Raw genomic sequence first — 12,239 nt, 5'->3', positions numbered from 1 at the left:
TAAAGCACAGTCTAAGCATTATCAGCACAAAATGTGACAGTGACTTCACTGATAAGGACAGGAGACAACACAACTTAAAACACAGAACTTAAGAGGACAACATACAGTACATTCTAACTGCCCTGATTATATTTTAGAGCCAGCATTAAATTGTCAAGTAAAGTAAGCAACAATAAAAGTAACGTTATTGTGCTTGTCACTCCTACTAGAAATCAAGAATATTTATATTACACACAGATATGGCTTATCAAGTTTCATGAAGCTTAAAAGTTTCAGCAATAATTGAAACTAGTAGAAATAGTTTACCTGTAAAGCAGCCTTAAGCAGCATTTGAAGAAAAAACAAAGACTGTAAACACCATTGGCAACAGCAGTGACCATAACTATGGTAACTAGTTATTATTTCTAACTCTGGCTAATTAAAAGATAACTGCCCATAACTTACATCTTCAGCAAGCACCACTGTTCTCTTAACACAGAACCTCTCAATTACTGTTCATTCCTGAAACTGAGCCTTTAAGCCCAAAAAACTTAAAATTTGACCTTCAACATTAATTCTCCAGTTCCATCTTTCCCATTTTCCCCCTTTCTTCCCCCTCCTTGCCTGCAGTTCTCTCCTGACTCCAAGCACAGCATGTCAGCTCTGCCCTCATCATCACATCTGCTCAATTTCACAGCAATCCTAATGCTTCCCACCAGCTCCTAAAGGGATGACAGGATGCACCAATAAAAATGTTTACAGCAACCAAAGATATTATCTTCTCCCATGAGTATTAATTTTGGCTCCTACTAAGGCTACCCAACTTATAATCTCAGAATGTTTTCATTCCTGCATTTATTTAGTTATCAGATTTCATTTCTATTGAGTGGGATTTTTTAAAATTTATGCCACCTGAACAGATCCAGAACATATTTGAATGAGAGTAAGAAGTGTAGCATTACCTTTAAACTGGTATCTAACACCTTTCAAAAGTGCCTGTAGCTCACTACCAGAGAGTTCAATGGAAATATTTTTAACTTCTAGCATTATACCTGCAAAACCAATACTGATCTAGAGCTTCTGAAACATCCAAACAACAGAAGTCATTCCCCCAACATGAATTACCTAAATTTTTCTCAAGAAGTAAAAAGAATTATTGCACAAATCTCTCTCAAAACACCAATTAAAAGTTCTCAATTTCATAACTGTGCACAGTTGAACCAGTACATTAGACACTCTTTACAAAAGTTTACTTTTGTTCTTCATATGCAACAGCAGCTGCCACACAAGCTCCAAGTGCTGCACTTGGATTTGGCACAGTCCAAAGTGAAACTTATTGCTGTAGGGCTGTGCAGCACATACACCTCTTGTACACACAGCATGGAAACACAAAAACCTGTACAACTTATTAAATTCAAGAGGTAATAGGAATTAGGAGTTCTACTGAAATGCTAGAATCCCAGCATTCAAATAAATTCTACTGTTCTATTTATGTTTCAGTAAAAACTAAGCATAATATTTTGTTCAGTAACAGAACATTAGTATCTGCAATCCAACCTTACACTTAATGACATGTCAGTCTGTCTCTCTGCACTAAAAATACCATCCCTTGCAGTTCTGATGCAGAGATGCTGGGGAGAGATGCTATAGATAAAAAAAAAAGTGTGTGCAGCCTGCCTTTTACATTCTGTCAAGTACCTTTTGTTGAATAGTGGAGTGCTTTTGCTCCATATCTCTCTTCTCCTTCGCAGCATCTACAGCCAACTGATCCAGCTGTAAAGAGAAACACAAAATTGGATCTTTCAATTATCATAAGAAATTTGGCTCAGTAGATTTCACAATGCTGACAAAAAAAAAAAAAAAAACTACCACATTATGTCTAGACATTGCAAGACTTTTGTTTTATTTGCATAGCATAATTACTTCTTTGTCACAAATTGTTTACCTTGAATAACCACTGAAGCCTCGTTTAAAGCACTGCTCTGCCACCCTGAATTAACCTCTACCAAGGTGTACATTTCTTGTGAGCATTAGAAGAACTGTCTCAAAGAACAGCATGGTGCCAAGCATATGCGCCTCTGTACCGCATTGGTGCTCAGTCTCCCAGGAGGATGACTCATGCTTTAGCTGCTCTTGCTGGCCTATGCAGCAGCACTGGCAGGAGCAGCAAAAACTAGAAGGAGCAAATGCTATGGATTTTTCCCTCCACAAAGTGAGAGAACTGTCTCAACCAGGATTTTTGTGTCAATAGTTTTGATCAGCTGACCAGCAGTACTCGAGAAAGATTGCTTGAGATCTTAGGTAGAGATAAATTAATTTTGAAAATAAAAATATGGTTTTGAACATAACAGAGAATATTTAAGTTAGTATCCTTACAAAGTCTCTGATGATAAAAAGGACACTAGCCAAAAAATTTCCTTTTACAACCACAAAAAAAGAAAAAGGAGGAAATTTAAGATGCCCTGTAAGAGAAAGTTTGATTGGGGTTTTCTTCTGTGGTGAGTTGCTTGTTTTGGTTGTTTTTGTTTTACCCTCTTGGTTTTGTTGTTTGTTTGTTTTATCCAGGCCTTCATGTTTAAGTTAGAAATGCAGTGGAGAAGCAGATGTTGCCTGAAAGCCCAGCGGGTTTGGTACTTACAGCCTGTAACACAAGGCTGCCATTACCTGGCCGCAGCACGCTGTGCCCGGCGGTGCAGACACAGCCGTGCCCAGCGGGGCAGACACAGCCATGCCCGTGCCCAGCGGTGCAGACACAGCCGTGCCCATGCCCAGCGATGCAGACACAGCCATGCCCATGCCCAGCGATGCAGACACAGCCATGCCCATGCCCAGCGGTGCAGACACAGCCGTGCCCATGCCCGGCGCCGCAGACACGGCCATGCCCAGCGGGGCAGACACAGCCATGCCCGTGCCCAGCGATGCAGACACAGCCATGCCCATGCCCAGCGGTGCAGACACAGCCGTGCCCAGCGGGGCAGACACAGCCATGCCCATGCCCAGCGGTGCAGACACAGCCGTGCCCAGCGGGGCAGACACAGTCGTGCCCAGCGGGGCAGACACAGTCGTGCCCATGCCCAGCGGTGCAGACACAGCCGTGCCCATGCCCAGCGGGGCAGACACAGCCATGCCCAGCGGGGCAGACACAGCCGTGCCCATGCCCAGCGGGGCAGACACAGCCGTGCCCATGCCCGGCGCCGCAGACACGGCCATGCCCAGCCATGCAGACACAGCACCGTGTGCAGGGCTCAGCCCGTGGCTCTCCCTGCCTGTGGGACAGGGCTGCCTCTGCTGCAGGCCCATAGCCAGAACAGCAGGAGCAGCAGCTCCCAGCTGGGGCTCTCGCTGGCACAGGGCACACTGACTGACAGACCCTCTGATCCACCCACAGACAGCATCCCCTCCACCCGCTCTCAGAACCACAAGTGGCAGGCCCTGCCAACTCTGGCTGGCTCCCCAGTCTTTTACCTGCCCTGCTTGACATGATATAAATAACAGAAAAGGGACAATAACAGGCCCTTACACCCTTGTGCTAGACATTCTCCAACAATTATGGAGCCATCAGAAAGCTGAAACATCTGGATCCAATTCTGTTCTCTTTTACTTTCTTTAACTCTTCTCTCCCTGTCTTCCCCTCTGGCTCAAAAGGCCATATCAGCACTTGCACACCTTTATAGATATTTGCGAACAGGAACACATTGAAGGCTGAAGTGTCCAAATGCCAGATCTATGTAACTGTAGCACTTAAAAATAACACGAGCCTCTAAAACAGACTGGGCTCAAAGATTGTTTTGCATCAACAACCCTTGAGAAACCCTTTCTCCTGTGATAAAGATGAGAACTGGCTCAAGTGTTGTTCAAAATTTTATAGGAATCCAGAATTTTAGTTTCTTGCTAAAACTTCAGATTCAGGAATCTGCACATGGCCCTCAAGAAATTCTTCCTTCTACCCCATTAGATGAAACAGAAGGCAGTCACTCAGGGTAGGTAGGGCAATTAGCTCTAATTTACCCTGAATACAAGCGTTTGAGGGTACATTTACCACAGCCAAAACAGAACTCTTAACAGCAGCTCATTCCACCAGTTACTTTTTTTGCTATGAAGACAGCATTGCACCATTCCTGTTTTCAAGCTCAAACCAGAGTTTCTTCCTTTTCACTCAGGTGAGCAGCACATCAATTGTCTTAGAAGAGACCAACAGCATATAACTATCAAAAGCTGTAGCAAATCACAACTAAACTATCAAAATCCCAGTCATTATAGTATTACTGAATAATTTTCAGAAAATTAGGTTTTTCAAACTACTGCATTTACTGGTAAATGTATTTTTACAAAAATAATGCTCTAACTGGCATTCTGAGGAGAATTAAGTCAGACTAAAATACTTAGCTTTTTGAGAAGTCATTTCAATGAAAATTCAAATGTTTTCTTTTTAAGCTAATACCACATTTCTTATGAAAAGAACCAAAAACCATAGTTTCCATGCAAAAGCTCCTATTATGCTTGCACATTATTAAAGATTACCATAAAATGATCTGATTCCCAAGGCATCCTACCCTGACCTGAATTAACCAGAAAGCAAAATTGCTTAATCCTATTCCATCACAATGAAACAGTTATTTTGAAAATACAGACAAAAATAATTCAAAACGATAACTATACTATTTAAGATCAATTTTATTACTTCAGATGCTGTTAACCCTTGTAATTAAGATCATACACAAAATTCACCTAGGAATGAAAGCTCACTCACCAACAGAAGGAATCTAACAGCATTTTCACAAATTCCAGCAAATCCCCGTTATGTCACAACATACTTTGTTAAAGGCAGAAGCTTCAACCAGTAAAAGCTGCAAAGCCATCAATTGTTAAAACTTTCAACAGTTATTTACAAATCTGCTTCTGTCATGAAAAATATCCCTTACGTAAATGCCAAGGTATGCTACAAAAGAACAATTGCGTGAGTTGTACAACTTTAGGGTCTTCAGTCCATCTTGCTCCAACTGCAATATATTTAAAACATTCTTAGCGATGGATTTTCTAAATTTAACTCCTTCAGTTGCTATGATACCAGCACCAAAATGAATGCTACACAGTGCTCCTTACCAGATCAAGCAAAAGCATGACCAGACATTCAAAAATAACCTTGTGTTTTCTTGCTCCAATCACATCAATGAAATGGAAACATTGAAGCCTGGCTGATGGCATAACCCACTATTAACTCCACAGTTTGTGTCTCCTTTCCCTATCTCCTCTTCCACAGCAGTACAGGACATGAGTTACACAGCCAGACACTACAGTTCAACACTTACAGCCCAACTAGAAGGGTGTTGAAGAATAAAGGGCAAACTATGGAAGAGTAACATCTACCTGAACTGTTCAGGTGCCCCTATTACACCAAGACCTGACATGTCTCTACACATAATTAAGACCCAACTGGGGCCTAGTCTAGCAGAAAAATAACTATTCAGCCATTGGGTTGTTGGAGTTATTTTCTACAGCTCCCAATCTGCTCCACTGCACAGCTCAGAACAATTTAATCTCTTATTCATTCAGTGGCACTCAATGAATGACATTCAGTGACGCATCTACTCAAGATGAATGTAAAAGTTTGCTTTTTATTTGCTTTTTTACCTGGACAGACACTTAAAAATTTGGTTAGCTCCTTTGTAGATCTGTTTGGGAAGTGGCAATAGAGGGGTTTGTATCAGAGCACTTGTTGCAAGTCCTCAGGTAGAGGCAAATAAAAAGTGCTCATATAACTTGCACTGAAAAGCAAGTCAAGACACTGCTGAGTCTTCTTCCTGCATCACAGACAAATCTACAGTTCAACAGTGTATGTTCCAATCTATTTGCAAAACCATTTTCCATGTCTCCTGTGTGCAGCTGGCAGTGGTCCATCTAAGCTTTTCATGAGTCCCTGACTGAAAACCCAGAAGTGTCAATGTCTGTCCTTAAACAACAAAACTGGGTAAGAAGGATTCCATGCAGGAACTAAATTTTGCACTACTTATTAAAATCATACTTCCATTTTATGGTCTAAGTTGCTAACATCAAATTTATATTTACACACATAAAAATTTAATTATACAGACTGCATAACTTATACAGTAAATAAAATATATGAGTAGAAGGAAAAGCAGCCTAATCTACTTTTTATTATTAGATATATTTATAAACATAGCTCATATACAAAAATTTTGAAATGCAAATAATCCAGCATCCTGAATATCACAATGTACCTCACAGAGCAGTACATGGCTATGCTTAGTATGTAAATCCTAAAGGTAGTATTAATTTTAGTAAACAGACAACTTTTATAACTATTTTCATTCCTTTCATTACAGCATATTTTTAATGTTTTGCCTGTGTCATACTACAACTCCCTTTTTGTTGAATAAATATATGAAGTACCTGATATGCAGGCATATATCAAGATTTCTTTCATTTCAGCATATAGTTATGCATTTTTAAAATAATTTGTTACCTGTCCACCAAGCTCTTTCATGTAGGGCTCAAGTTCACTAAACAGATCATAGCCTTGATGGAAAAAAGCCAGATGTGCATACATAAACGATAACATCTAGAAGGAACAAAGTAAATATTTATTCTCTTAAAAATGGTATCACATATCACATAAATATGTCACTTAATTCACATAACCTACAGTTTCAGGTTTAATTTCTCCTCTTGCGTCCTGATAGTTTTACATCAATAAGTCATAGAGCTTCCAACATTGTAAAATAAAGATGCAAAGTAAAGCAAGAACAGAACCAAGCAAAAAATTTCAGAAATCAGTTGATAGCATTAGCTCCATAAACAAAACAAAAGAAATCTACTTAATGGCAGAAAACTACTTCTAATTCATGTCACCTGAAATTTTTGTTATCTCTCTTTAACTGGGACATGTAAGGTACAGAGGGGCTATAGAGTATTTTACTAATGATTCAAACCCATAAGCTTTATAACATAGCTGAAAAGACTGTCTGGCCTTAAAATAGCAAACAAGTTGGGAATGTGCAGAGCAGAATAGCAGGCAGTTATAAACCAACCCAAGTTAAGTTTCTGCTTTTCAAGGAATTGAAAAAATTATGGGAGATCAACTTCAGACATTTGAAAGAACAGTACTGTTTAATTTGTCACTCTCCATCTCAATAGACTTTTAACAGAGATAATGTGAAGTAGAAAAGGGAATTCAATGTGAAGCAAACTGGCATGCAGGTATAGTTTTATATTAATTTAGCAGATACCATATTATTCATACTAAAATTTGCCCTGTTCTTAGAAATAACAGAATTCATCTTAGAATAGATTATAAGTAGCACTTACTGTTTACAAAGTAATAAATCAGACCTAAACAGCAGAATTCTCAGCAAAGTGATTTTAACCATGGAACACATACCAAAGGATCAAGAGTAGTGAAAACCGACAAGTGTTCAAATCTGAACCAGAAGGATTATCAAAAATAGGTAAACATGTATGCCCAGCTACAATAAAGGCCAAATTTACAGTCATCAAACTGCCAAATGTATTGATAACATTTTGATCGATAAAAGGACTAAATTTTTAACATACTGCTTTGTGGTCATATTTTTAATTTCAGATGGATTAAAATATTTGATATACAGAGGATAAAGTATATCTTACCGATTTTAAAATTTCTGCTCTCCTTTTAGATTGAAGAACATTGATCTAGGAGAAAAGAACAACCAAGCAATTCCTTTTATTCTAAACTTATTTTATTTTCAATTTTTCCCAAATAATCACATCCAATCTTAAAACATTGGAAGAAGACAGCTCAATATCAGACTTTCCAAAATACTTTTAAAAGAAGATGCACTCTAGTTCTGTCATGACATCAGCGATGCAATCAGAGAACACTTGCAAAGCTTGAGCTTCACAGTGATAGTTACAATTTTCTTTTATCAGTAAGTAAAGTACAGGACACCACTTGCTTGCTAGAAGTAATATAACACAACTTTCAAGGAAAATTGGTTTTCATTTTTAAGAGATTGAATTCAAGATGTTTCAAGCAGATGAGCCAAGCCAGCCCACCAACTCCTTGCAGAAGTTGCACTGCTGCCAGGGCAGAGTGAAGGATGCAAGCAGGGCTCCTTTTCCTCTCAGACTCACAGTATTTAAGTATCCCAAAAATAGTCCCAGGCAAGCAAGAATGTAATAGTTTCAATAAGTAACTTTCTGTGTATACCTGGGCTTTTAAGCTAGCTGAAGTCACTGATTAAAGGTGTTGCCCTAGAACTTAGGGAATTCCACATTATATAGAAAAAAATGACAAATTTTCCACATTCACCTAGCTCCCCTATCTTCTTTACCTAATCTTAAAAGGTTGCCATCCAAACTACAGATTTTACTTTAAAAGACCCACTTAGCAGAAACAGGCATGATTTTGTAATTTAACACATCTATGTCAGTTTAGAATTTCAGCAAAATAAACAAACTTGCTGCAGCTATAATCAAAACCAGATTCTACTTCTATACTTAAGTGCTCATTATTTTGGAAAACTTTCTGCAGCAAAAATAACTGAGATTTGTTTGTATAGAATAAACCCTCAGCCTGTGAGGTAAAGAAAAATAAAAGGAAAGCAAAGGCTTTGAATTACAGTTTAGAGCAAATCTAGCTACAAAGAAACCATAGTTGTGAAGCCATTTTCCCAGAAGAATCACTCAAGCAGACACAATTCCTAAAGCTGAATTGATTTTTGTCCACGTTGAGAGATGCTGAAACTGTTCCCAGTTACTCTAAATGCATCTGCATCCCAGGAACTGCTCATACTTTGAACATACAAATTCCAGGAGGCAAACAGCCTGCAGTTCAAAGCACACCCAAGGAACTGGCCCACTACAGTAGTGGCTGCCAGCTGCCCCCACCATTTAGTGCTAGTACAAATAATCCTGTGGGGAATAATTCACACCACTTTTTAAACATCAAAATGACCTTAGTGTTTAAAAAGCTGGAGTTCAGAATTGACCACTGACCACCATGTTTGTGAACATGCCCAGGCTGATAGGCTCCACTTCATTTTACAACTCATAATGCAATTTATAGAGAAGTTAATTAAGCTTTAAATAACTGACTGGACTGTCACAAATCAAGATGATAATGTCTAATATAAAACCAGCTTAATTGTAAACAGCTGTTCTGTTTTTGATCATAGGAGAAGCTCAGACTCATTTGGGAGCCCCCCAGCCTTCACACCATCTGAGTTGCAATAATCCTGTTTTGCTGTAGTTGTGGATAAGTATGAAGCAAATGAATTTTAAGTATCAAAAGAAAATTTACTACTGTATTTCAGAATTCAAAGCAGCATGACAAAGAACACCTCTCAACACCATATGGGAGATTTTCACTAAAAAGATAAAGAATAATTAAGTTCTTGACTCCCCTTACAGCACAATCCCAAGCTCTGAGGCATCTAGACAAGCTGAATACAACCCAAAGCATACAGATAAAATTGCAGAAATACCCAACATCCTGTATCAGAATTATTCAGGTAATTTGCATTTCCTGGGCTAGATTACAGGTTTTACTTTATCTATATAAGAAACTGCAGTATATCTAACTCATGAAACATTTAGCTAAGTATCAGGCAAATACTAGGGTTTGTTCATAATTAATGTTCAACTTGAAAATTAAACTGTGTCACTGCAGCAAGGGCACTGAATACCAGAGCATTAAAGCAAAAGGAATGCATCAATTAATTTTCCTCAGATTTTATTAAAAAAGAAATTATTTGCAGATAAAGTTCTTCCTTTTTCCCTGAATCTCCACAGCTTCCAAGAAGCTTACACAAAGAACTTCTAACATTGTAAAGGACATGTCTCTAACCATATGTAACAAATGGTTTTGAAAAGCTCTCATTGCTGTCCTTACCTGAAGAACATAATCCAGAGCTATGTGTCGAAAACATTTCCGAGTTGCAGTCAAAATATTGGTGGCTTCCTCTACCTCGTGTTGCTTATTCCTTTGAACTTGGGCATTTTTCACCAGAGCATTCTCCTTTTCTTCACTCACTTTTTCAAATTGTTTCTTTGCATCTTTAAATTTCCTAATATCTCTATGGAAAAAGGAAATATGGATGACAAATTAATTCCAAAGCATGAAAAAGAGTTTTTCACCAGACAGATTTTTTTCACCAGACACACCAAGTTTGGGACTGCTATAGTTGGTGTCTATTTCAAATTTTATATTTTTCAACACATGCTTGGGTCAAATGGAAATCCACAAATTATGACAGAAGCTTCTTGTCTTTCTTTTCCAGGGAAAGGACAAAATTGAAATGTAACTGAACACATCTAATGCCTACTGGGGAAAAGCTTTGTCCCCCAAGCTTAGACAATTACAATATGTAATTAGATCAGTAATTCATCCTATTGCAACATTTCTGCAGCTGCATCTAAAGTCTCAGTGACTCAGGGTGATTTTTGACAAAACCTTAATACACACTTCTCAATTTATGGGTGGCAACCTACAAGAAGGATGTTTCACTTACCCACTCAAATCAGATTTTTAAAATTCTATTTTATATATAATTTCCCATTACAAGTGCAAATTAACTTACTCTTTAACGAAAGTCTGAAGCTGTGTTTTAATTGATCTTTGGATCTGGTCAAACAGAATCTGAAAGAAAACATTATTATATAGGTCAGTAACTTGGAGGTATTCATACCTTCTGATTTCAGAAATACCAATGTTAATTATGCAGGATTACATGAGAATGTAATTATTAAACCACTGTGTCTCTAATGCCAAAATATAAATCCCTTCACAGCAGTTTTGAAATAAATAAAAGATGAGGAAGAAAATAAGGAAAATAACTCAAACCAAGCATCTTTTGCTGCTCTTTTCTTAAAGACTGTGGTTATAAGGAGACATAAGAGCTTCTGGCATCTTATTCTCTCATCCTGATATGCCTAGTTTCATATAAGTTTATTTATGTTAATTGTACAGTTATGTTCCTGAAGAAACAACTTTGAATGTTAAGGAGCCATTTTTTTTTCTTAGACTTTCACAATTTTTCAACAACTAAAAGACAAATGAAACCATAGAAAGAACATGCTCTTAACTTCTGGCAAAAACCCCAAAACCATGGATTGAAATTAATGCTGAAAATGCAGCATACATGAGTATTCAGCACTATCTCCTTTACATGAAATGTTTGTAAAAAACCACCCACTGTTGGACTACTAAAAGGAATGGCTGATTCTTTTTAAGAATAAGTGATCTAAGCAATGGTTCCAAAATATCTTGTGATTTGGGAAGGCTGAAGGCACAAAATATAATAAATTCATTTGAATTGTAAAGTCTAAGATATTTGTTAAGTTTTTAAGGCCAAAGCACACCTGGATGTGAGATAGTTTGAATGTGCTCTTATGACCCAAAAAAATTCTAACTGGAAAATGAAAACACACATTCCTTCAGCTTCACATCTGCCCTCTGAGTTTTAGGATGAAATGGAACAGGTCAATGACTACTGGATAAATCCTTTTGTCACTTACTATGCAGACAAAAAATGTTGCCTCAATTTTCAACCCTTTTACACCTCCAATTCTGCATAACAGAAATACACAAGGCAGCATCACAAAAATAAAGCTGGCCCAGTTTAACAGAATCTCTCATAAAAGGTAAAAATTTTGAAATATTAAAGAATTCTCTTGAAAAGGCAAGCCAAAACCTCAAAGTTTAAGGTCAAAAAATGTTTTCTTTAAATGTTCTCAGAACTTTATTAAGATTTGGAAATGGCAAGCTACGTAATGCCAAATACTGACAGCAAAACCTTTACCAGCTCATCTCTCTTTTCTAGAAACACTGAAGGGAAACATGACTGAGTTAAAGCCACTCATTAGCAGTGGTACTGTACCTTGCATCCAGTCTCCATGCTAGGAGCTCTCCAGGACCAAAGCAATCTGCTCCAACCTCATATCTGACCCTGATTTAGGCAGGCAGTCAAACCATCCACACCTCCTGAGGACCCTTCCAACCAGAATTGTACCTACCAGTAGCACGTGGAAGAACCTGTTTGTATTCCCACTTTGGGAAACCAGAAAAGCAGACAACTGGAATAAAGAACTTCTTGACAAACTGGAAGTCAGGCTGGGACTACTCCCACTGCTGACATTTAAGCTTGCCAGTGCCTGGGGAGTGCACCAATCAAGATCAATACCAAAAGATAAAACCAGATGGGAACTCAAATGTTTAGAGGACTCCCAGAAATATGAGCCTTGCATTCTGCTTACAGTAATGA

The 12,239-nt window shown here is 38.2% G+C and overlaps 1 protein-coding gene across 6 annotated transcripts in view; it reads right to left on the bottom strand.

Annotated features, from left to right (window-relative positions):
- ACAP2 (ArfGAP with coiled-coil, ankyrin repeat and PH domains 2) overlaps window positions 1-12,239 on the bottom strand; it is a 63,608-nt gene that overhangs the window by 29,258 nt on the left and 22,111 nt on the right. For all 6 annotated transcript variants that reach the window (XR_010029183.1, XM_063166981.1, XM_063166983.1 and 3 more), the window contains exons 5-9: window positions 10,557-10,615; window positions 9,869-10,052; window positions 7,624-7,668; window positions 6,464-6,559; window positions 1,678-1,752 (exon numbers count right to left, since the gene is read on the bottom strand). Coding sequence is in view for 5 of the 6 variants with exons in the window: in XM_063166981.1 (XP_063023051.1) it covers window positions 1,678-1,752; window positions 6,464-6,559; window positions 7,624-7,668; window positions 9,869-10,052; window positions 10,557-10,615 (459 nt within the window). In the remaining variant the exon portion in view is untranslated. The remainder of the gene's footprint in view (window positions 1-1,677; window positions 1,753-6,463; window positions 6,560-7,623; window positions 7,669-9,868; window positions 10,053-10,556; window positions 10,616-12,239) is intronic.

The sequence above is a fragment of the Melospiza melodia genome, chromosome 12 (assembly GCF_035770615.1).
Source record: "Melospiza melodia melodia isolate bMelMel2 chromosome 12, bMelMel2.pri, whole genome shotgun sequence".
Lineage (NCBI taxonomy): Eukaryota > Metazoa > Chordata > Aves > Passeriformes > Passerellidae > Melospiza > Melospiza melodia.
This window is presented reverse-complemented; position numbering and strand designations above follow the sequence as displayed.